Genomic DNA, 24,106 nt, shown 5'->3' on the forward strand with positions numbered 1-24,106 from the left:
TCTCCCTCTAGATCCGTCTGAGCTCCAGTCTTACCCTCCAAACAGTCATGTCCACACACACACGCACACACACACACACACACACACACACGCACACTACTATTCTGCTTGCCAAAAAGTCTAATCTGATTTACTGAGCTTGACTGGAGAGAAAACATGCTAGCCAAGCTAAAAAGACTTCTTTATCCCCCCCCCCCCCTGGAACCTCCACGGCCTCACACACAGAGGAGGAAGCACACAAACACACTTAGAACAAGTAAGGAGATTTAAACTCAAGCCTTTCCATCCGCAGTAACAGGAGAAAGAAAAGTTACATCTGTCACCACGAACAAGCCCATCCTTTATACTACTTTGAGTACTTGTGTGTTTGTGACATTATTTGCCTCATTACATACAAACTGTAGGGTCACGTAGAGCTGACTCGGGGAATGAACAGGCCGAAGAATGCAGAGATACAAAGGCAGTGAATTTGCACCATGAAGAGGTGAATCGGTGTCACATTACATGAACACAAATCTGCATATCAGCTACAGCATATCAGCTGGGGACTGTGGATTCCCCTGAGAGCAATGATCAACAGTCAACAGTATGTGGTGACAGAACAAGGAGTTACTAAGAAGAGAGGTGAACTACTGAGCATGAACCAGGCTTACAATACTGAAGCCAAGGTGCCACGTAGCAACAGATGATGCTGGAGCATTTTAGAGTTACAGAATATCAATCAGCACGGTGACTTTCACAGAGATGGTCCCCAAGAGGCACATAGATATATGAAGCAGCTGCTGAAACGTGTCTGTCTACCCTGCAGCACAGATGGTTATGATCTCCCAAGTTATAAATAAAACTTCGTCGCTTTTCTGTGAGGAAGCATGTGTTAAAATGTTAACATTCAGGGTCTAGTCTGATTCACTGAGCATCTTCAATAACAATCATCTATATTCACAGTCACCAACTGAACAACATGGTGCTTCACAATGAAACGAACTCCAACACAGAGACAGACAGCACTCTGTGAGAGTGTCTCTTTTGTGGAAGGTCACTGGGTTAGAAATAACACGAAGGCGAGAGATGCAATAAGAGAGCAGATGAGTTGAAGTAATGCTCAATGACAGCATGAAGCCACGTCCCTTCTTCTAGAAGGTCATCTCTCTCTGCTCGCACCACGCTGGAAACAGACACGATGCGTAGCGCAGACACATGCAACACAACAGAACTGGAACCGGGAACATGTGGAAGAAAGTGGAAAAAGGTTGAGACAAATATGTAGAGTGAGCAACAGACAGATAAAGGAAAGCAAACGTCCTCGAGCAGAGTGACCCAGCTTTTCCTGCCGCTCTCCTCTTTCATCCACTCCTCTCCTCGTGAAAGATGTGTGGGCCCAGGAGCCAGGAGGGACTGTGCTGCCGACGCTTCAAGACAAATCACATTGTTGTCGTTTGTAGATATGATCCAATGCAACCAGGAGAAAACAGCTGCGTAGTGTTGTGCTTACAGGACAGTCACACATCCTAACGCGTGTTCATGGAGGCACGACATAGGCCTGCTTCTTTTCAATTTCAACATTAGCTCCTGAAAACACAACATCTCAAATGAATACAATATTCTAGCATGAACCTCTGGGTTTAGTGCAGCGCAGGAAACCACAGTCATGGTGAGCTGAGCCACACAAGGTCACTGATGAAGATTAATTATTAATTATTATTAGGAAAGTTGACAGTGTGGGAAACGTGTGGTAGGAGGAGGTGCACAGAGACGGCCACAGCCTTCAGAGGGTCGTTCACAAAACAGGAACCAGTGTGAAGTGTCTGTTTGTGGAGTCATCTGCTGCTGCTGGTCCAAGTCTACAGTCAATGCAGCCGTCCAGCAGGAGGATTCACTTCATCTTTCTATGCGCTGACATACACAGATGCCAGTTTCTTTACATTTCCTAAGGAGAAACTACGAGGAAGATGAGGAAGACCAACCCAGTAACACTTCAGCCGACTGCCTCCATGCAGTGCCGCTTTGAAGCAGTAATTTGTGGTAAAGGTGAATATATGATCGAAACATTCTAATGTGAGACACTCGATTCATGATATTCATGAACTCTAAACTAGAGATGGCACGATACCACTTTTTTATGTCCGACACCGACATCATAAATTTGGATATCTGCCGATACCGATATGAATCCGATATACTGTGGTTTTTAATCAATAAAACTGTTTTTTAATATCTTGCTGCATTTTGATAAGTTCATACTCAAGTTTAAATAAACAACAACACTAAAGCTATTCTGTTACACCTGTATGTAAAGAACACACTGCACCCAAAATATTTCATAGATCAGCAAAACTGATCAATCTAATAAACTTAAACCTGCTCCATCCTCCCTGTTCTGGTGTTTTAAAGAGAACTTAGCAGAAATATTAAGCAACCTGACTAATAGGGTTGCAAACTCCCAGCAAAAAAAAATAAAATAAAAAAAATAGGGAACCACCCCTCACTCAGCTGATCAAGCTTAAATGTGCTGCTGCTGTTCAGCCGCTGGTTTCCTCTTTCTGCTGCAAAGTGGGCCAAAAACAAACAAGAGAGACGGACTCACGACAGAAAAGCCGATCAGCTGATCATTGATCAGTTTCATGATTGAAGTAGGAGCAGGAGAGGGAGAGAGGCAGTCGCTCCATATATCGGTTGTTAAGCTTAACGCTGGAATGCTTTACAAACATTCAGAGATGAACTTACACACTTGCTTTACTTCTCTGGGATCACTTCCTCGGAGATGAAATGCTGGTTTGGTAGCGAGACTACAAACACACACAGCGGCTCTATCACGTGACCACACTGCTCCGACGTGCTACGGTTATGAGCCGAGTCGCCATGTCGCAAGTTTTGTGAGGTGCTTTTGTGATATTTAATGGATCGGATTACATTTTTTATTTCTCTCCGATATCCGATCCAGTAATTTACGTCAGTATCGGACCGATACCGATACGTAATATCGGATCGGTCCATCTCTACTCTAAACCACGTAGAAGATAAAAGAAGGCCTGAAACATTTCACTTTACACACAATGAATATAGAAGGTGAGATTTTATGACCTGTATAAACATCTTAATGATATTCATCATTTATTATTGTAGTCAGTATTAAAGACATGTATAAAAGTATCATCTGTCAGTTTGTGGTAGGGCTTGATGAACTGCTGGCTCTTTGGACTCATCATGAGACTGAGCACGTGTCCCGACCTCACTGAGGTGGCTCGCATGTAGGGCTGGGCCATATTATACCGTAGTGCTGGGCGATATATCGATTTTTTTAAAAATATCGATATATTTTTATACAAGACATAAGCTGTGACAATATCGTTTATATCGATATAGTCTATGTTGCGTTATAATTACACTTGTGGAGCCGCTATTTTGCCTCTCTCTCGTCTGGGTTTGTTTGCCCCGCCTCTCACCCTCACTGAACACAAACCCCCTCCCCCATCGCTAAACCTCCAGTTGGCAACAAGATGGACACAGGAGCTAGCGAAGAGGAGCTCGTCGGAAAAAAGAAAACCAATGGCTCAATTATTTGGAGATGGTTCGGGTTCAAAGTGTCAGATGAGCAGCAGAATAATGTATTCTGTAGAGAATGTCGAAAAAGCGTCGCAACGAAAGGTTCGAGCACCACTAATCTTTACCACCATTTACAACTGCGCCATAAAGTGCAGTATGAAGAGTGTGTGAAATTGCGTGCTGTAGCCCAGACCGCAAAGTCTTCCGAGGTTCCTGCCGTGAAACAGACCACCTTACAACACTCATATACTCGTGCTGTGCCATATGATACAAAAAGTGAGAAGTGGGGGGAAATTACTAAAGCAGTGGCCTATCATATTGCTAAAGACATGGTCCCCATCTCAACTGTGGAACAAGAGGGCTTTATACAGCTGCTAAAAACTCTTGACCGAAGATACCAGTTACCTAGCCGGAAATACTTCACCAGAGAAGCACTGCCAAAAATGTATACTGATGTTAGACAGAGTCTCGCTGCCCAGCTCACCAAAGTGTCTCACTTCGCACTGACAACCGACATGTGGTCCAGCAGGACGTGCGAGCCATATATGAGTGTGACTATACATTTCATGGAAGACTGGGAACTGAAAACTGCCTGTCTCCAGACCAGCTACTTTCCTCAAGACCACACCGGAGAGCATATAGCTGAAGCCCTGCAGGATGTGCTCAAAACCTGGAAGCTCAACCCGACGGGACTGGTTGCTATAACAACTGACAACGGGGCTAATATTGTCAAGGCGGTTCAACTGAACAAGTGGTCGAGGATCCAGTGTTTTGGTCACATGCTTCATCTGGCCATTGGTGAGTGCAATACTGAATTTTTTGATTTGGAAAAAAAAACGCTAATAAATGAAAAGTGTATAGAGTCTCTTGTAGAGCTAAACATGCCTATGGACCACAAGACAAATATTTTTATAAGTCATAGCCAGCATATACATCTATCACTTAGAAATCGAAAGTTAGTTGAACAAATAAATAAACTATCCCTATTAAATCCAATAAACGTATTGGGGTGTATTTGTCTTTGTATTAGATTGAGTTGTGACACTAAATGAGGACCACAGCTGAGACAAGACAGGGATACATTTTTAAATACATAGTGAGATTAAAAGGTGTAAAACAAACAAAAAAACATGTTCTAATCATTTGGTGATCTGGTGATTTTACCAAGATAGTTTAACTACAACCATTTCTAGGTTATACATTACACGACACATTTTGCAAATATTGTTGAGTCTTATGCATCACATTCTATACAACTGAGATGGATGTTAATTTGCCTTTGAGTGATTTGCATCTTAACATAACAATTAAAGTGATTTTAAAAGTTTGTATTTTGTGTGTCACAGGACATGCTATGGATGATGCCCGCATTACCCGGGCTATTTCTCTGTGTAAGAAAGTCGTCAGCAGCTTCTCCTACAGCTGGAGGAAGAGAAGAGAGCTGGCTGAAGTGCAAATACAGCTGGGTCTTCCAAGTCACCAGCTACTCACAGAGGCAACAGCTCGCTGGGGATCAAGGCTTCTCATGATAGAGAGAGTTCTGGAGCAGGAAAGAGCACTTTCTAAAGTCCTCTCTGTCGACATGAAAACCAGACCTCTAGTCCCTACTTGGCAGGACATAGAGGTCCTGGAAGCAGTTCAGAAAGCTCTCAAACCCTGTCAGGACTTCACTGATGCACTTTCAGGAGAGAAGTATGTGACCCTGTCCTATGTCAGACCTGTGCTACACCTGTTTAACACTAGTCTCCTGGCACCTGGAGAGGAGGATAGTGAGCTGTGTAAATCCATCAAGACCCGCATTGTGGATTACCTCAACAATAAATATGCAGATCCATCCACCAGTGACCTGTTGGACATGGCTTCTTTTGTGGATCCACGGTTCAGGGCGAAATACATCCCTAGTGAGAAGATTAATGCACTAAAGCATAAACTCATCTTGGAGGCAGAGTCTCTGCTCAGCTATCAGGGTACGTGTTTGTCTGAGCTGACTGATCCAGCCGTGCCTGAGTCTGCAGACCAAGAAGAAGCAGCAGTAGGACACACAGCTAAAAAAAAGAGATCACTGGCAAGCTTCTTCCAGCACAGCACAGCCACCAACACTGGTTTCACAAAAAGGGAAGCAATCGAAAATGAATTTTCTAGCTACCTGTTGTCAGTTTGTGTAGAGAGTGATGCTGACCCTCTCAAATGGTGGAAGGAACATGAAGTTGCCTTTCCAGCACTGAGCCTCCTGGCCAAGAAATATCTTTGTGCGCCAGCTACCAGCTCCCCTTCTGAAAGGATTTTAGTTGCAGTGGAAACATGGTAACCTGCCACAGGGCATCGTTGAAGCCTGATACTGTTGACAGATTAGTTTTCCTGGCACAAAATCTGTAAGCTGTACAGTTGTTGGCCTTGCTTGTTTGTGTTCTTTCTATATTGTTATTGTCATTGGAGATTTGCACAAAGACCCACTGACCAAAGAATGTAATTTTGTTCATTTCATTCAATCTGTTTACATGTTTGGTTTTTTGCACAAAGTACCAGATGATTGTTCAGCAATACACACAAAGAAGCACTTTAGAAAACTTTAATTCAGTGTAAGCACTTTTTAAAGAGCAAGATGCCTTTGTTATTTTAGATCTGCATCTTTTTAGTTTACATTTTACATTTCGTTTACAATTTTTAGCTTTTTGTTATGTATGAAAAGAAAAAAAATGGAGCATTATTATTTAATAAATGCTGACAATTTATTTTTGACAATTTTTTCGTGTACATCTACAGTTGTATCTTAATAAAAGTTACATGTGTGACATCTGGGACAAGTACCTTTGACCAAGAACTCTCTTTTTGTTCTTACTTTATGGGATTAAAAAAATATCGAGATATATATCTTATATCGCCATCCAGCTAAAAAATATCGAGATATGAATTTTGGTCCATATCGCCCAGCTCTATTATACCGTTCACGGTAATACCGGTATAATGTTAGGCAAAGATAGGAAAATGAAATATCGCGATAGAATGGGAGTAAAACGCGCATGCGCAGTGCCTTTGTTTTCATACGCACATGGCCGATTGTTGAGTGAAACAGATGAACCAGAATTGGTTTGTAAAAATGGTGCAACTTCAGTGATGTGGAACTGGTTTGGTGTTTGTCCGTCAGATACACGAAAAAGCACATTTTTTTGCAGAACATGCAAGCGGCCGTTGTTATTGTCGTATTTGTCGGACTAAGATGCTCTTAAATCTGGGAGTAATCTGGGTCCTAAACTCCAAACGAACACTGCAGCATCACTTAGAGTTAAAAACTGTCTAAATTCTTTCATCTTTAATAAAACGATCAGCATTGCTGCTTTACCAGGTGTAACTATAAAGTTTAACTTCCAGGCATCCATGAAAACAAAAGTTATTACATTTAACGGAGTTAGAAGTTAGCAGGAAGCTAGCGGAAGTTAGCTCGCTAGTTTCGCTAGTTACCTAAGCATGATATAGCATGTTCTGACTGAGAGATTTCTGAAAAAAATCTAACGTACAGCTCTGCTATCACTTCCAACATAAATGAAGACAGGAAACTAAACAGCAGTGACGTTTGTAGGGTTACTGAAGTTGGGCTAGCTGGTATATAATGATGTGCTACCTGATCGCTAGCGACACAGCTATGTTAGCATAACATAAACAGTGAAGCTGGAGGACGAACACTAACACTTTTCCACTTATAAAAGTTAACGTTAAGGTAGAGCAGGGCGATATGGCCAAAAATATTTATCACGATATATATTTGAAAATTTGCGATAACGATATAACCGACGATATAATTGATGCGAGACAAAATACAACTCCACAACATTACTAGTGCAAAAAGACAACCTTCCATTTATTTTCACTTAAACAAGAAGCTGGTTTTTATGTACATTAAAGCTTTATAAAAATGTAACAGTGCAAATGCAAATTCCTTGCTGAAAGTTTAACCAAAAGGCATTTCCAGTAGAAATGGGCTGACATATCCTGAGCATAACCATGTATAATATCCACTGAAGTTAAAAAGAGGTGCTTTGCAACATTAAACTGCAGTGTGCAGTACGCATTTTTCGGACCATAAGGTGCACGGGATTATAAGGCACATTAAGCGAAACAAAGCAGTCAGATAAATCAAACTTTATTAAACTCATTCTTCTTGCTTCCTCCACTTCTGTACCATTGATTCATTAATGTTGAATTCTCTGGCAGCTGCTCTATTCCCATGTTGTTGCAGTATATTAATGACTAACCTCGTATTGTGGATGGATTATCTCAGTTGTTCTTCTGACTGAAGTTTGGTCCGTTTACAGCATCCTGCCATGCGATTGCATTTGTCTCTAACCATCAGGAACCTTCACGTTAACTTTTATAAGTGGAAAAGTGTTAGTGTTCGTCCTCCAGCTTCACTGTTTATGTTATGCTAACATAGCTGTGTCGCTAACGATCACGTAGCACATCATTATATACCAGCTAGCCCAACTTCAGTAACCCTACAAACGTCACTGCTGTTTAGTTTCCTGTCTTCATTTATGTTGGAAGTGATAGCAGAGCTGTACGTTTGATTTTTTCAGAAATCTCTCAGTCAGAACATGCAATATCATGCTTAGGTAACTAGCGAAACTAGCGAGCTAACTTCCGCTAGCTTCCTGCTAGCTTCTAACTCCGTTAAATGTAATAACTTTTGTTTTCATGGATGCCTGGAAGTTAAACTTCATAGTTACACCTGGTAAAGCAGCAATGCTGCTCGTTTTATTAAAGATGAAAGAATTGAGACAGTTTTTAACTCTAAGTGATGCTGCAGTGTTGTTTGACCTGAAGTATACGGAGTTTAGGACCCAGATTACTCCCAGATTTAAGAGCATCTTAGTCCGACAAATACGACAATAACAACGGCCGCTTGCATGTTCTGCAAAAAAATGTGCTTTGTTGTGTATCTGACGGACAAACACCAAACCAGTTCCACATCACTGAAGTTGCACCATTTTTACAAACCAATTCTGGTTCATCTGTTTCACTCAACAATCGGCCATGTGCGTATGAAAACAAAGGCACTGCGCATGCGCGTTTTACTCCCATTCTATCGCGATATTTCATTTTCCTATCGTTGCCTAACATTATACCGGTATTACCGTGAACGGTATAATATGGCCCAGCCCTACGTTAAGGTTCCTGATGGTTAGAGACAAATGCAATCGCATGGCAGGATGCTGTAAACGGACCAAACTTCAGTCAGGAGAACAACTGAGATAATCCATCCACAATACGAGGTTAGTCATTAATATACTGCAACAACATGGGAATAGAGCAGCTGCCAGAGAATTCAACATTAATGAATCAATGGTACAGAAGTGGAGGAAGCAAGAAGAATGAGTTTAATAAAGTTTGATTTATCTGACTGCTTCGTTTCGCTTAATGTGCCTTATAATCCCGTGCACCTTATGGTCCGAAAAATACGTACTGCACACTGCAGTTTAATGTTGCAAAGCACCTCTTTTTAACTTCAGTGGATATTATACATGGTTATGCTCAGGATATGTCAGCCCATTTCTACTGGAAATGCCTTTTGGTTAAACTTTCAGCAAGGAATTTGCATTTGCACTGTTACATTTTTATAAAGCTTTAATGTACATAAAAACCAGCTTCTTGTTTAAGTGAAAATAAATGGAAGGTTGTCTTTTTGCGCTAGTAATGTTGTGGAGTTGTATTTTGTCTCGCATCAATTATATCGTCTGTTATATCGTTATCGCAAATTTTCAAATATATATCGTGATAAATATTTTTGGCCATATCGCCCTGCTCTACTCGCATGCGTTTGCTTTTCTATTATTATTGCTTTGTTTTCCATCCATCTACCATCTCTCTACATGCCCGAGGAGTAAGATCCCTTAGACTGACACACACACACACACACACACACACACACACACACACACACACACACACACACACCTTGTTTAACTCCAGAAGCACCTGCAGCCTTTTACCTGTGTAGTCCACATGAACTAACTAACTGAGCTGCTGACAGGAAACCCAATTTGCTTCTTAGCTTCAGTCTTGAAGCCACCTGTCTCTGATCTGTTCAGTAGTCACACTTTATTAAACTGCCTTTCACACTTTTCTGGAACTTCAAAGAATTTTATTTTTAATTGCAATTAAACTTTGATAATTATCAAAGGAGACTTGGTAATCTTTCTGCAGACCTCAAACAAAGCCTAAAATGCACGGGTTGTTGCAAAGACACAACATAGCCATGGATGTGAGACAGGTAACACACTTCATTGCACTTGCAGCTCTGCAACCCTCGTGTGAAATATCAACTCCTGATGGGAACAGAGAAGCCGACTTCTGAGGGAACCAAATAAAGAACTAAATGTTGAATATTCAGCAGAATATGAGGACACACTGAAGGAAAAAGAAGGCGGGGCTTTCTTCTCTGCATTGCCTCCCCTCCCTCTTCTCTCACTCCCCGTCTCCTGATAATACAGCTCTAATAATAGTCTAGTTGCAGCGAGACAATCGTTCAGTGGAATCTAGGGCAGCCACTGCAGAGCCAGCATGGGAAAATCCCTCCTGTCCTCTCCAGCCTGCATGCCTGCCTGTGCGCTCTGCATCTGTGTGGGTGTTTTCAGTTCATGCTGCACAGGAGGAAAGAGAGCACTTGTGTTACATTTAAAGATCTTTATCCTGAAAATCGGCCAACAACTCAGCCATTTCTTTGACACGTGGCCTCCCAAATATGTGTCCCTTGGCATGTGGGAGCCTCCTACAGTGGGGGGGTAATGAATAAATAAAGCCCTCTGTGCACGACGAGCTCTGGATAGAAACAGCATATATGGACTCAACATATATGTGCATTCATCATACTGTAAGCTGTAAATTCGTGCTCCTCTGTGACGCGTCGGGTGAGCTCTGGTCTCTGAATAAACAACCGTGACAAACATCTGCACACCGCCACCTCTGTGGATGTGTCACAGTGCTTCAGGGCTGTTTAATAATCTGTAGTACATCTTTAGTCACTGTGTTCTGGCTTTATTGTATGAACAACCACAATTACTCGCTGTCTCAGCAGTGATTCCCTCCAACAAAGATCTGCTTCCTGAATATAACCAAGAGCCGTCAAAGCCCGAAGCTTAAACTGCTTCAGTTCCATAAGAAACCCTCTACAGGCCTTAACGATTTCTCCTTTATACTTGATAATATGCAGGGAAGAGCTTTTGTGCGACAAACACAGAGATGAGATTTGGAGTTGGGTGGGGGCGGGGTGCCATTAAGCATCATCTCATTAATGTCACGGGTAAATAGTGACCTGCAAGTTTTTATATTTTTCCTCAGAGAAGACTCCTGGATGAAGTGAAGGAGTGCATGCAGAGGGTCGGATTCTTCTCTGTTTGGCACTGAGTCGATGCACCGACTGCGTGGGCATGTCTAAACTGAAGAACAGAACTGAGCTAGGCTAGACTGGTGCTGTGCCTGGAGACACCAGCTGGGATCTAGTCTCACTCTAGCTTCCATCCATGCGACTGTTTTCTACGTGTTACGTAATGACAAATATGGGGGTCAAACTCCAGCTGTTATCAGCTAGAAAGTGACAGTTGTGCAATATTACACAGCCAACAGCAACAACAGTGTGTTTGTAAACCTGAAGTAGTTTGATTACACTCAGTGAGCAAAAAGAAAGAATGAAACCAGTTCAGAGTTCAGAGACACGTGTTCACTGTGCCAGGATCACTGTAAGGCCTGGGTTTAGTTACCGCGTCCTAATGGGGAACTTTTTAAACCAGTGTCATCCAGTCAGGGGTTCAGTGAGCTGCTAATGGTCCCACGCGTATAAGAAAATAACGTATTCTTCAAGGGTTTATCCCTAAATTTAAATGGAGAGATTTTTCCTTGTGAAAATCAAACCCTCTGCAGCCTCTCGGGGATAACGCCGTCTGTTTTTTCCTCTGTCACATTAGGAAGTAGCTTTAGCTTTAGCAGCGAGGCATTCTGGAGTTTAAGCCAACATGGCACATGGCACGGGCCCGTCACACAGACACAAGCTGGCCCAATGTCTCCTCACCAGAATAAGTGTTTATGCCAGCTGCAGTCTGCACTGTAATAATATTCATGTAAATGACTCGAGCCTTTGGAAGAGAAAGGGAAAAAGAAAGGCTTGTCTGTCTGTGGGTGGAATTATCACAGGTATGTATATGTACATGAATGTAGCTGAAACAGCTGCTGCTGTCTTCACACAACAACAACAGGCTGAGCTGTATGAATATGGAAACACTGGCTGAAACCACGACAACTGAAGCAGAGATGCGTCACACACACCCAAGGCTGGTCGGCCCTGTGCTGTAGTGCCAGGCCAGCTTAATCAGCCGGGCTCCTAGTACCGAGTCATGTGACTGCGCCGAGTCTCAGCTGTGTGCGCCCATGAGAAAGGAGGCAGAGAGAGGGACTCTGCTGAGGTAGGCAGGAGTTTCCACACATGCACATACACAGCAAGCTCTGGGGTTGATACAGTGAACAAAGAAGACCTCTATTCAAGTGAGCATTCACAAGTAGGTCTGCATCGAGTTAGAAGAGCTAAAAGTTTGTGTGTGAAGCACGTGTGCTGCAGAAAACAAATCTCCAGCTTACAGACGAACACCCTGGTACTGTTAGTGTTTCCACCTTAAAAAGCACTTCAGCCCTCAGCATAGATGAGTTCAAGTTCGTGTGTTGTTATTTGCCTGCTCATAGTGTGCGCTGGACTCCAGATTGTTGTTCTCGGTGTGCAAAGGCCACTTTAGCCGTGAGTTTAAGAGTAACTACTGAGTTTGAAGTAACTCTTGCAGTTCTTCTGTCTCCCCTCAGTAACTATGTGGGTAGGTGTTAATATTTGTGTTAATAAATATGTTGGAATTGTGTTTTCAGACATGAAACGTCAGACTGTTTTATTCTGCTCTGTTTCCCTGTAAATGTTGGGGACCATAGCTGACCGCTTTCACTCATATTTAACCTTCAAGCTTCGTAGGGTCTCTTTGAGTCAGTCCATTGGAGTTCATTCAGTTTAAAACAGGAACAATCAGTTAACTCTGCACTAGGGCTGGGTGATAAATCGAGTTTTTTAAAAATATCGATATATTTACATACGAGATATAAGATGTGACAATATCGTTTATATCGATATAGTCTATGTTACGTTATAATTATACTTGTGGAGCCGCAGGTTTGCCTCTCTTTCGTCCACTTTTGTCTCTACGCAACGTTACTCGGCCTCGCCTCTCCTTCACTGAACACAACTCCGCCTCCCCCATAGCTTCACCTGCAGGCAATGACAAGATGAAAGCGGAAAATCTCCGTTAGCGAGTTACCGTGCGTGGGGCTGGTCGGCGTCAACGTGTTAGCGAGCTAACCGCGCTAACGACATGCAGCCAGGAGGGGCTGCACGGCCTAAAATCCTTTCATTTTCTCAAAAATCGACAGCGCGCCTTATGTATGAATTCTGGTTGTGCTTACTGACCGCGAACCGATTTTATGTGGTACACAGCGCTCAGCAATCTGTCAAAAAATGTTTTAATATGACTTTGCTAAGCTACGGAGCTGCACCGCTTGATGTCGGAGGATTACGGCTACCGGGGAGGAGCCTCGCGGAGTGATACGTACTGTGTGTGTATAAGGACCACAAACGGCACCTGTTCAGAGACGTGGTGCAGCTGTGAAGTCTCTTTGTTATTATGCTCAGCGTCTATTAGTTTACATTTTGACTGGCCGGTCGCTGCAGCCAGCCGTGGAGGCAATGCTCATAACGTATCATTGAAAATCACTTGGTGTCATTCTGCAGCACCACACTGCACTACTGTTGCTTTCTGCCACCACTGTGGAGACATGCAGCCATGAACTACACGTGGGCAGATGTTACTAAGAAATCCTTGAACACGTGTGGTGTTAGATACTTTATACCTGGCAGTTTACAACAGGTAACACAGATTTGTTTCAGACACAAACTCAGTCACAACAAAGGAACACTGTTCTGCTTTGAAACAGAAAAGCAAATCATTCAAACATTAAAGCCTTTTGTAACCCGTAGTAATAAAGTGTGTCCAAGGGCAGAGAAGAGTTATCTCATTAAAAACACCTGTAAGCGCTCGCTCACATGCTCGGGCTGAGCGTTACCTGCCTGAAATCTGATTCCACACAAACCCTCCCACCCAGCAGGAGGGTGGGAAGCCGGTTTCCACTTATTCTAGTAGTGTAAATTACCATAAATGAACCAGCAACACACACACACACAATCTCGTGTTTCATGGCAGAAGACATCAGTGGAGAAATGTAATTGTGTTACTTGGCCCTCTAACCTGTCCTCTGCCTGACCCATAAAACTTCTCTTATCACTTCACTTAGTGGACGAAGACGGTGAAATAATCCAGTTTCTTTTCCATTTGTACGTGAATCCGATACTTTACAGCTAAGCAAGCAAGTGCTCTCTGCATAGTTACGACCCAGTAGAAAAAGGATTTCCAGTTAAAGATACAGACGTGGCACTTGTTATCACATGGTGAAGTTAATAACTAGATGACTGATTATCCTCATATGAGCATGAAGGCACCAGCAAATAAACTCAGTGGTCCTGAGAAAAGGTTTTGTGTAACCATGACACACACAATCACATTCACATTCAGAGATGTTGACCCACTCGAGCCTGGCAGCGAGCGCGTCACAGCAGTCACCAAAGCGCTGCCCTGCGCCTGTTAAAAATGCTCCAGAGGTTCCCGTGAAAGATAAAATGAAAGTCCTGCATGAACGCTGAGATTAAATATGGCTTCTACTCTGATCTGAGTAAGTAAGACTAATAAAGTGCCTCAGATTTCCACTGATGACACGTGTTCAGGTAAAGGCTTCTTCCCAGCTACACAGACCTGAAACCATACTGGAGGATGTGTGAAGGATTGACTAACTCTTAAGAGGATTTATCTATTGTGGCATTGACAGCCAGTAAATGTGTGGAAGGACAGACGACACAGCTATAGGGTGTGTGTCTTAACCACTAATATGACTGACACACCTGGGATTTCCAAAAATCCATGTTGTGTTCATTTCACTCTTATTAGCACTGCATGTGTCCTTTCCTCCTCCACACATGAACCACCGTGACAGCAGCACTGTTTGAGTGAGTGCCTCCAAACAGGAGTGGTCCACAGGCTCCCAGCAATTAGCAAGCAGCCAGAGACAAGCAGAGGCAAGCAGTGATGTAACGATAGACACATCCAGCGCTGCTGGGTTACATGAGACCGGTTCAAAACAAACTAGTGATTCATGCAGAAGGTTCAGATTTCATTCATTAGAAAAAACAAGTACAATATAAACAGCATGTCTGCAAGCGGAACTACTTCAAGACCGAGTGGAACAAGAACAGATTAGTGCGTAACATCCAGCACAGCAGAAAACTAGTCCCCACGCTGCCGGCCCAGCGCTGATCGGAGCCCGGTGGTTCTCCTTTGGTGTCTGCTCCCTTCAGGTGAGCAGGAGATCCCTCATGCAGCAGGGTCGACACCCTGAGGTTTTTTGTTGCATCGCTGCACAATCAAGTACATTTCATGCACTTGAAAGGCCTTTACTGAGGACTGTCAGTGCGATGGGAGATGTGATTGGTCTGTAATGCTGTGAATGTGGGAAGTGCACGTCAGAGTAACATCATGCTTGAACAAAAGATCCAAAGTTTCCCACTCACACCGTAGCAACAGGAACATTTTGTAGCAGCTTAGAAAAACATTGTTACTTTTTCCATAATTGTGAAAAAGTAACAAATACAGCTGGGATGAAACGATATTGCATCTACAGTGTGTGGCCATGATGTCTTTTACTTGCGTTATCTTTGTCTATGTCTAATATTGAAATTTGTTTGATAAAACATTCACACCACTGCATTTCTTCCATGGTCACCAATCAACCATCCTGGTGTTCTGGTCTCACCGACCAGCAGCAGCTCTCTACGCTACATTCATACAACTATACACTATATTCAAAATTTGGAGTCACTAATTAAGCCCCCAACCTGTTTTTGACCTGTGGCAGTAAGGCCCCACAATCAAACGGACAACCTGGCTGTAACAGCAGCAGTCTGTGGCTACAACACTACTGTCATTCTCACTGAGTAGTGTAGCTCATAGTCTCCATTACCATGACTGGCATCGAGTAACCGAGACTATATTTACACACACGTTCTTAATATAAGAGGCTGGCCTCACTTCTTCTATCAGCAAATGACAACTTAGCTCCAGTTCCCTTAATCACAGTGACTACTGTTGCAAATTAAGACCTGGACTCGTTTTCATTTTGGTTGTTGCTGACAATGACATGAGACAAAAAACAAGCAAACAAAAAGATAACGGGAAAGACAAGAATTGTCTGTAATATGATCTGATACAGGATTCAAAGAGAGGATGTGGTCACGGACAGAGACCCTACAGATATTCAGCAGAAGCCAGTATGTAGAACATGAGTTGTGCGGTGTGGATGCAGCACGTCTGACAGCTGCACGTCTCAGAAACCGAGCTAACAGCGAGCAGTCCCCACATCAGTTTCTCCTCCCCTCTTATCAATATTTCAAATTGTTCTGTGAGAGATAAGTTTGTGCTCACGCAGAGAAAAACATACACACAACATATGCAGTGTGTTACAGCTGCAGACCTTATAAAACTCGATCTAGTTCTCCTCAATCCGCTCATGTTTCCTGTGTTTTGTTTCTGCATACTTTGTGTATCCATTTGTTCTTATATACACAACACACTTCATTTTATTCTAGACTCAAATTGTGTGGTTAATGTTTGTAAGTGTAGTTTAGTATAACAAATCAAATTACAAAGCAAAGCTGTTCTTTTTGTCCTGGCACTGGGAGCACCATGCTTACAATGTTCAACAACGGGCCTTAAACCTTAAGCAGGAGCAGGGTGAGTATTGTGCCGGCTTTCTACCTGCTGTGCTGGATCACCAGAGATGAGCAGCAACTCAGAAGTTCAAGTCTGTGGACGTTCTACTGTTGAGACAGACTTTCACTGACTAATAAACAGAAAAGTGAGTGTTGCGGTGAGCGTGTGTTATAGTGGCGACACTCACACAGCTCAGCCAAAAGTACAACATTAACCAATTCAACACAGGTCATTTTATTATTGATCAAACAGTGGATTTTCTCAGTTACTCCTAGTTTTTAATGTAAGATCTGTAAAAAGAATAAATCTCCATCCAAGCTTCACAAAGGCCAAACGTGCCCAGGAGACTACAGGAGATTAAATGATAGTTTATTTGTGTTTACTTTGGAGCACATTTTCAAATGTTTGAAAATCTATTTCTTTGATGGAAATGAAGGAAAAAAAAAAATCACTATTTTGGAAATCAGTGAGATTACCGTGACCAGCCTCGTCTCTACCACTTAAGCATAAACGATGTATTCAGATCAACGTAGCCACCATTACAATATGACCACTGAGGTCATCGGGAGGTTGGTGGTTCAATTCCTGGCTTCACCCTAGTCTGCATACTCATGCATCCATCAGAGAATGAATGTGTGTGTGAATGTTAGGAAGCATCGTGTGATTGGGTGAATGCACAAGTTGTGCAAAGTGCTTTGAGAGCTCAAGATAGTAGAAAAGCGCTCTATAAGAACCAAAACACAAACTCAGCTCAAAGACATGACCCAACAAACACCCACTGATACTATAAAGTTACTATAAAAATGTTAAAGCACCCAGAAGAGTGCAGGTTTTAAGAAAACAAAAAGGGGGACGCAGAAGCAGAAAGCACATCCACTGACAGCCTCTTGGTACATCTTGTTTCCAGGCAGAATTCCTTCTAAAGACTTCAAATCCCTCAGTTTTACATCTTCAAGGTTTTGAGATCCAAGATCCTGACTTCACACTGAGACGTCCAATCTGGGATGAAGCAGAAGCAACAATGAAATATCCTGATGAAAGCAAAGGGCCCATAAAAGAGACGTCACCACACAGCTCTGAATATGTGTGCTGTTAGATTAAACACAAACAAGATGAAGCACAACCATCCTTTGTAACAATATTCAGCAAGAGTTATCTAACCAGCCACACTCAGTGTGTGTGTGTGTGTGTCTGTGTGCGTGTGTGTCTGTGTGTGTGTGTGTGTGTGTGTGTGCACGTGCAGGAAACCACACGCCCCAAACAACAGACAGTTATGAAAACAGTCCTGTCTCTGGATTCTGTGCAGAGAGCTTCCCATCACACAGCTTCCTCCAGCTGTTATTCTAACACCAGCACTATCGGTTGAGTATGAGTTTTGCATATTCTGATAAATGTTATCAGCACTGTAATGATATCTAGCATCATAAATCCCTACAGCAGCTGAAGTCAGTGCGTGTGGTAATGCAACAGCACTGCCTCTCTGAAAAGACATGCTGCTGCAGCGTGCTCACGACCATCTGTTCAACAGCAGACCTAAATAGTACAGTGGTTTAAACCAGCATTTGTATCACATGGGTATATGCACACACACAGAGACACACACACAGGCCGGATTAAGGCTGTTCAGCAGTGTCTGCAATCTGAAATCACTGCACTCCCCCACTGTGGGTTTCACGACAGCGAACAATGGGAGGCAAAAATCAATCAAAGATCTTTCTGTAGCAAAGCAAAGTTCACATAACAAGGCAGTAAGCAGAGCTGATGCCTGCTGTGTAAACAGAAGGTTTAGGTGTCAGAGAGCCATCAACCATTGACCCTCTGCTTTTTAGTAATCATGTAACTAAACATCAGCTCATATTGTGTGACTTTTCCTAAAATGGGTAAAAGTCATGGATTTTGGAGTGTGTGGGACAAGATGGTGGAAAAAAGGAAATGTAAAGAGTTCCCCACTCGCCCTGTGGGCAGTCTTTGTCCACCAGAGGCCTGGGAGCTTGAGGGTTCTGCACAGTATCTTTGCTGCTTGGTTATGGTGCTCCATGTACGCCTGCTAGCATCTTGCACCCTGCTGTGATGTGCTGGGTTTTCTCATGGGCATCTTTGCACAGCCTGCACCCGCCTCTTCCCTGGTTGGTAGACCCCTGCCTTCATCACTTTTGAGCTTGAGCTTGCTCCTGCACAGCCGTTATCAGCTCCTCTGTCCTGTCTCTTAGGCTACGTCCACACGTACACGGGTAGATTTGAAAACGGCGTTTTCGTCGGAAAACGCTCCATGTCCACGCTAGTGTTTTCAGTCGTGCGTCCACATTGAAACAGCCGAAAGCGCCTTTCTGTCTGCCGCTTATTTGCGGCTCTTTGAAACGTCGCGGCAAAATGTCGAGGAAAAGCACCGAGTTTTTTAAATGGACTAACAACGAGGTGTTGTTGCTGTGAGTAACACAAAAGTACAAAGTTGCAAACGCGAGTGAGAATTAAAGAATTTGAAGAAAAGCTCTCAGGAGCACGTACAGACTGATATTCATCGTTAGAACAGCTGCTGCCCTCCACTATCTTTGGTCACATGACTGCATCACATGACTAACATGCGTCATCGTTTTAGAAAGTCTCCGTTCTGACTGTCCACACTGCGACGCGAAAGCACCGTCTTCAAATGTATTCATTTTCGAGAGCGTTTTCAAAACGCCGTCGGCTACGTCCACACGTACACGGGTATTTTTGAAAACGGAGATTTTCCGTTTTAAAAAATAATCCCGTCCACACGTAAACGCAGAAATGAAGGAAAACGCTGCTATGAACATGCCAAAGCAGCAGGTGGCGATATATTCCTAACCGTGTAGAAATGTTGGCCAATCAGAAGTCTAGAAGCCTCGGTGGGAAAAAGTAAACAAAGCTGGGGCATAGAAGCAGAACCGAGTGGTATGTGTGGAGGGACAGTAACTGTGTGTATATGTGTCACGGTCCTGGGTCCCCTGACTCAGCGTTTTTAGTTCCTTGTGATGTTTGTATTATTGTACTTGTGAGTTATTCGATGGTTTCTAGTTTCGATCCCTTGCCCTTCATGTTTCTATGTCCCCTCTGTTCTGTGTAAGTCTGTGTCGGCATGTTTGAGTTCCCCTCTGTGTCTCTCGGTTCTTAGAGTCCTCTGCCTTATGGTTCATGTCTCTGTGTTTCTTAGTTGCTGTCTCCACTGTGTCAAGTTTGCGTCTCTGTGTGATACTTCCTGTTTTACTTTGAAGGTCCGTGTCTTATGTGAATGCGTCCTGCTTTGCTTGTCTCGTCAGTCCTGATTTCTCCCAGCTGTGCCCTCCTTCTGTGTCTCATTCCCCTCGTTACTTCCCAGTGTATTTAAGCCCTGTGTTTCTCTGAGTCAGTGTCGCGTCGTCCCTCATGCTGTGTGGATCTCCCTGCGTCTCTCTGTGAGTTCTTAGTTTGTTGTTCCCAGTTTAGTTTGTCTGTTTTTTCCCTGCCAGCAAATAAAGCTGTGTTTTGAGTTCACCTCCCCGAGTCTGTGAGTCCTGCATTTTGGGTCCAACTCCTGCCTGCCGCACAGCGATTCATGACAATATGTAAGCATTTAAACACTGCAGAGAGTGCAAGTAACAGTATTGTAGAAATTCATTTCACCGAAACAATAATGTGGCGCACAGTGTGACGTCAAAAAAGGCGCACACCTTTGACGCTGCGTTTTCTCCGTTTTTCTCGTCCACACGTAAATGCAAAAACTGAGTTTTCAAAAATATTCACCCTGGCCGGAGTTTTTAAAAATCTCCGTTTTCAGTGACCAAAAACGCCGTTTACGTGTGGACGGAAGGTGCAAACGCATAGAAAAATCTGCGTTTTCAAAAATACCCGGGTACGTGTGGACGGGAGAGAAAACGGCGAAAAAACAATGAGTTTTCAAACGAAAACGCATCAGTGTGGACGTAGCTTTAGTCCAGCCTCGCTCAGCCACCGGTAGGATTCCCTTGGTGCTTCTACCTGCTCCTTTCTGTGCCCCGCTCATGTACTGAGCCATGCACCTGCTCGTCTTAGCCAGTATGCTGCCTGACAGGAGCTTCCGGGTGGTACTGAGGCAGGTTATTGGCTGGTAGTTGGATGGGACCGATCCCTTCTGGGGATTCTTGTGGATCGGGACTGTCAGCCTTCGATTAGCTCTGATTACCGGGGGTTTTCGTCCACTAGCAGCTGGTTCATTTGTGCCGCTGCAGGAAATAAATAATGTTAACTTTGAATCTTCACAGAACTGAAAAGGAACCTTTAAGCATGACAGAAACATCAAACCTCACTGATATGAAAGACAGTTTACAGAACGCTTTACATCAAGTAATCCTGGTCAGATTCCTTCAGACTTTTACAAGAAGTCAGAATAAGAACTCTACTGTGTTACTCATTTGCTACGTCCTGGTTGGAGCGACTGTGACTTTGATAGTGACAGGAGCTGAAAGTGTGCAGGCTTCTGCACAGCAGAGGGAACACACGACAGGCCTGACTTTCACCGCACTGCTCTGACCGTTACAGTCTGTGACCTTCTCCTCTTCTTCCTCCTCGTCTTTCATTTTCCTATATGTGCCTTCATCTTCTCCTTTCCTCTGGTTATTCACGCACAGTGAGCGGTGAAGGACGAGAAAAGGCAACGTACAGTCTGACTAATGGTTCCAGACCAAGATGGAGTCTTTCGGTTCGTGTCAGGGCCGATGGCGACCTCATGATTCAACAACAGGAACTTAAAGTAATCTTTCTCTGTAGGACTTCAACAATCTTTCAAACCAAAGCTGTGCTGCTGTTCTTTTTTGAACAAAGATACTTTCTCCTGGGAACCTTCTTTTTCTGATTGCGCTGTCAAGACATTTACGTGTAACCGAGCCTGCAGAGTCTGGCATGTATGTTTTTGTTGGTTCTGTGCATTGTGTAGCATCGTAAATACACACCTGAATGCTCCAGACCAGCAAAATGCCAAACCTTTTACTTTAATGGAGCTGCTCACACTGTTAATTAAGTTAATCCTACATGGCTAGGGGCAAAGAGCTGCTACCTTGCCTCTTAACTCCTATAGAAGAAAGTAAGAGCGTCCTTGGTTTTCCACAGGACTCCTCAGACAGCTGCGAGAACTTCACGACTGTCCCAGAAAATACAAAAAAACAAGCATTTCAGTAACATTTGCCCAAAATGTGAGTCTTCAGTATGCAAATGATCAGCGTGGATCTTTTACTGCCTGTGCAACATAAACACACAACACAAACATGTCTAAGAACAGCGTGAGTGTGACACGAGCAGACTGCTGTGCTGTCTCTGCTTGTTAAACGTAATCACAGTCTGGTTTAAATTTAGCTCCTGCTTAATTACACAGCACACAAGACTCAAACCTCACAGTGCTATTCTGGCGCCCAAAAATATAAGAATGCTTGTGCTATTACAAGACATGTTTACTGTTGGCTGTGTGGAGCCCAAAGCATGGAGAGCTGCATCCACGTTTCAACGAGAGACAAAGCACCAACTGCTAACACATGACAGGAGGGCGCGATGTTTTATCTATCATCTTTTTATTCCAAATTATGTAAAAGCCTGTAAACTGAGCTGGAGCTGCAGCGGGCACAGCATCTGTCTTCATGTGGCTTTGAGTCGAGCTGCACAGCTTGACACAAAAGAAGAAATAAGATGAAGGCGGGAGGAGCAGAAGAGCTGTGACTCAACCAGAGATACTGTGTGTGTGTGTGTGTGTGTGTGTGTGTGTGTGTGTGTGTGTGTGTGTGTGTGTGTGTGTGTGTGTCACATACTCTAAACTACACAAAAAGAAAAAAAGATTTTGATCAAATAGCGTGTTCCTAACTCTGGCCTTCATCATTTTCATGCTCTGTATGAAGCAAACGCTCCCGCTCCTTTAAAACAAAGTATTTTTGGATGATTGTTTTTATTAGTCAGCACCGCCTGTTATTCACATCAATGTTAATGTGCAGGGCCAATATAAAAGGAAGCTAGAAAAAAGCCCTCAGCTCTCTAAACTTCAGCTTCGTGACACTTTATTAAATGAAAGGTCCCAGACAGAGGTGAGCACTGCCCTCTGGCCATCAGCCATGTTTACTTGATGCTCATGTGCCAAAATCTTATAGTACGAGTCGTATATTTGACAAAGATTAATACGATTAATAAGACAGCAAAAAACATAAAACATTTAAACGTTTAAAGATCATAAACATAAAACTGGGGAAAATAACCATGATTCTGATGATCATCTAAATATCCAATAAATCAGATCACCTGACTCAGCTCTGTCTTTGAACCTCTCACTCGTGTTCTTGCTCTTCTTTTAGTCTAACAGATGCAAATAATTGTCATGCCTAAAAGAATCTCGTGTACAGTAACAGTCACACGCACTGATCCATGAAAGCCAAGAGAAACACAGCAGGACTGCTGAGCACGCTCACTGAAGCACCGAACTACACTCGGTCCTGCCCATCCCTAGCTTTAGGGATCGTAGTCCACTACAGCGTCAGAGAAACACCCACTCAGGACATGTCACACCAACAGGCTTTGTTCTCGTCGTCTCTCTGCCTTCCATCTTTTGTTTTCCCTTTTCTCCCCAACTGATGTCTCCTTTTATCTCCGCTCGCTTCCCTTTAAAAGGTGTCTTCCCCGCTTATATTTCCTACACACTAATTCCTCCAGACTGTCTGTGTTGCACCACTGTGCTGCTGCCCTCCCCCTCTCTCAGAGATGGTTTGAGGTCAACCGGCTCACGTGTCCTCATCTCCTGCTACAGCATGTGGGCTAGAAATTCCATCATCCCACCGTTTCAAATTGCATGTTTCCTGGCTCTGAAAGAGCGGCTGCACACACAGTCTGCCTCCTGCAAAAAAAGACCACTTACACACACACCCTTGTTATTCACTTCCATGCACACACTCGCCCATGCGAACACACAAAACTGAGTAGGCATTATATAAGCAACAACCTGCTAGTGTGAAGGCAGAAAGCAATGAAGTCATTTCTGAGACATGGCACATATCATTATTGAGAAAAGACTTCAAAGTGATGAGCTGACTCTGCTCACAGTCCTACGTCCACGGTCAGCCATTTGTTTACTCGGCTAGTTAAGCCATCATGTAAGAATCAGGTTTGTTCCTGCTAACTGACGGACTAGACAACAAGAAAGAAGGAAAAGTGACATGTTTGCATATCACTGTACACAGAAATACAAACAAAATACGATGCAAATCTTTTTCAACCTACATTTATTTGAATACACAACACAGACAACATATCTAATGTTCAAACTGATAAACTTTATTACTGGTTTGCAAATCTTCACTCATTTTGACTTTGATGCCTGCAACACGACCCAAAGAGCTGGGACAGGGGGATGCTGACCACTGTGGTATATCAGCTTTCCTGTTAACCACACTGGGAACTGAGGACACTAATTGTTGAAGCAGTGTAGGTGAATTCTTTCCCATTCCTGCTTGATGTACAGCTTCAGTTGCTCAACAGTCCAGGGTCTCTGTCGGCGTATATTGCACTTCATAATGCGCCACACACGGGAGGCAGGTTAGGCTGCTCTTTCACTACGAAGCCACGCTGCTGTAACACATGCAGAATGTGGCTTTGCACGGTCCTGCTGAAAGAAGCAGGGATGTCCCTGAAGAAGACAACGCTTGGATGGCAGCATGTGTTGCTCC

At 43.4% G+C, this 24,106-nt stretch overlaps 2 protein-coding genes across 5 annotated transcripts in view; one reads left to right on the forward strand and one right to left on the reverse strand.

The window, feature by feature from the left end:
* Positions 1-24,106, reverse strand: part of jmjd1cb (jumonji domain containing 1Cb) — a 125,462-nt gene that overhangs the window by 74,291 nt on the left and 27,065 nt on the right. The window lies entirely within an intron of this gene.
* On the forward strand, positions 3,315-6,163 carry LOC146567891 (E3 SUMO-protein ligase ZBED1-like). The gene is made up of 2 exons (XM_085283324.1): positions 3,315-4,341; positions 4,890-6,163. The coding sequence occupies exons 1-2, from the start codon at positions 3,498-3,500 to the stop codon at positions 5,849-5,851; spliced, it is 1,806 nt and encodes a 601-aa protein (XP_085139450.1). The 5' UTR covers positions 3,315-3,497; the 3' UTR covers positions 5,852-6,163.

Source organism: Mchenga conophoros, linkage group LG8 (genome assembly GCF_057382185.1).
Source record: "Mchenga conophoros isolate Kocher_MC1m ecotype Shallow Benthic linkage group LG8, M_conophoros_male_GT1.1, whole genome shotgun sequence".
Lineage (NCBI taxonomy): Eukaryota > Metazoa > Chordata > Actinopteri > Cichliformes > Cichlidae > Mchenga > Mchenga conophoros.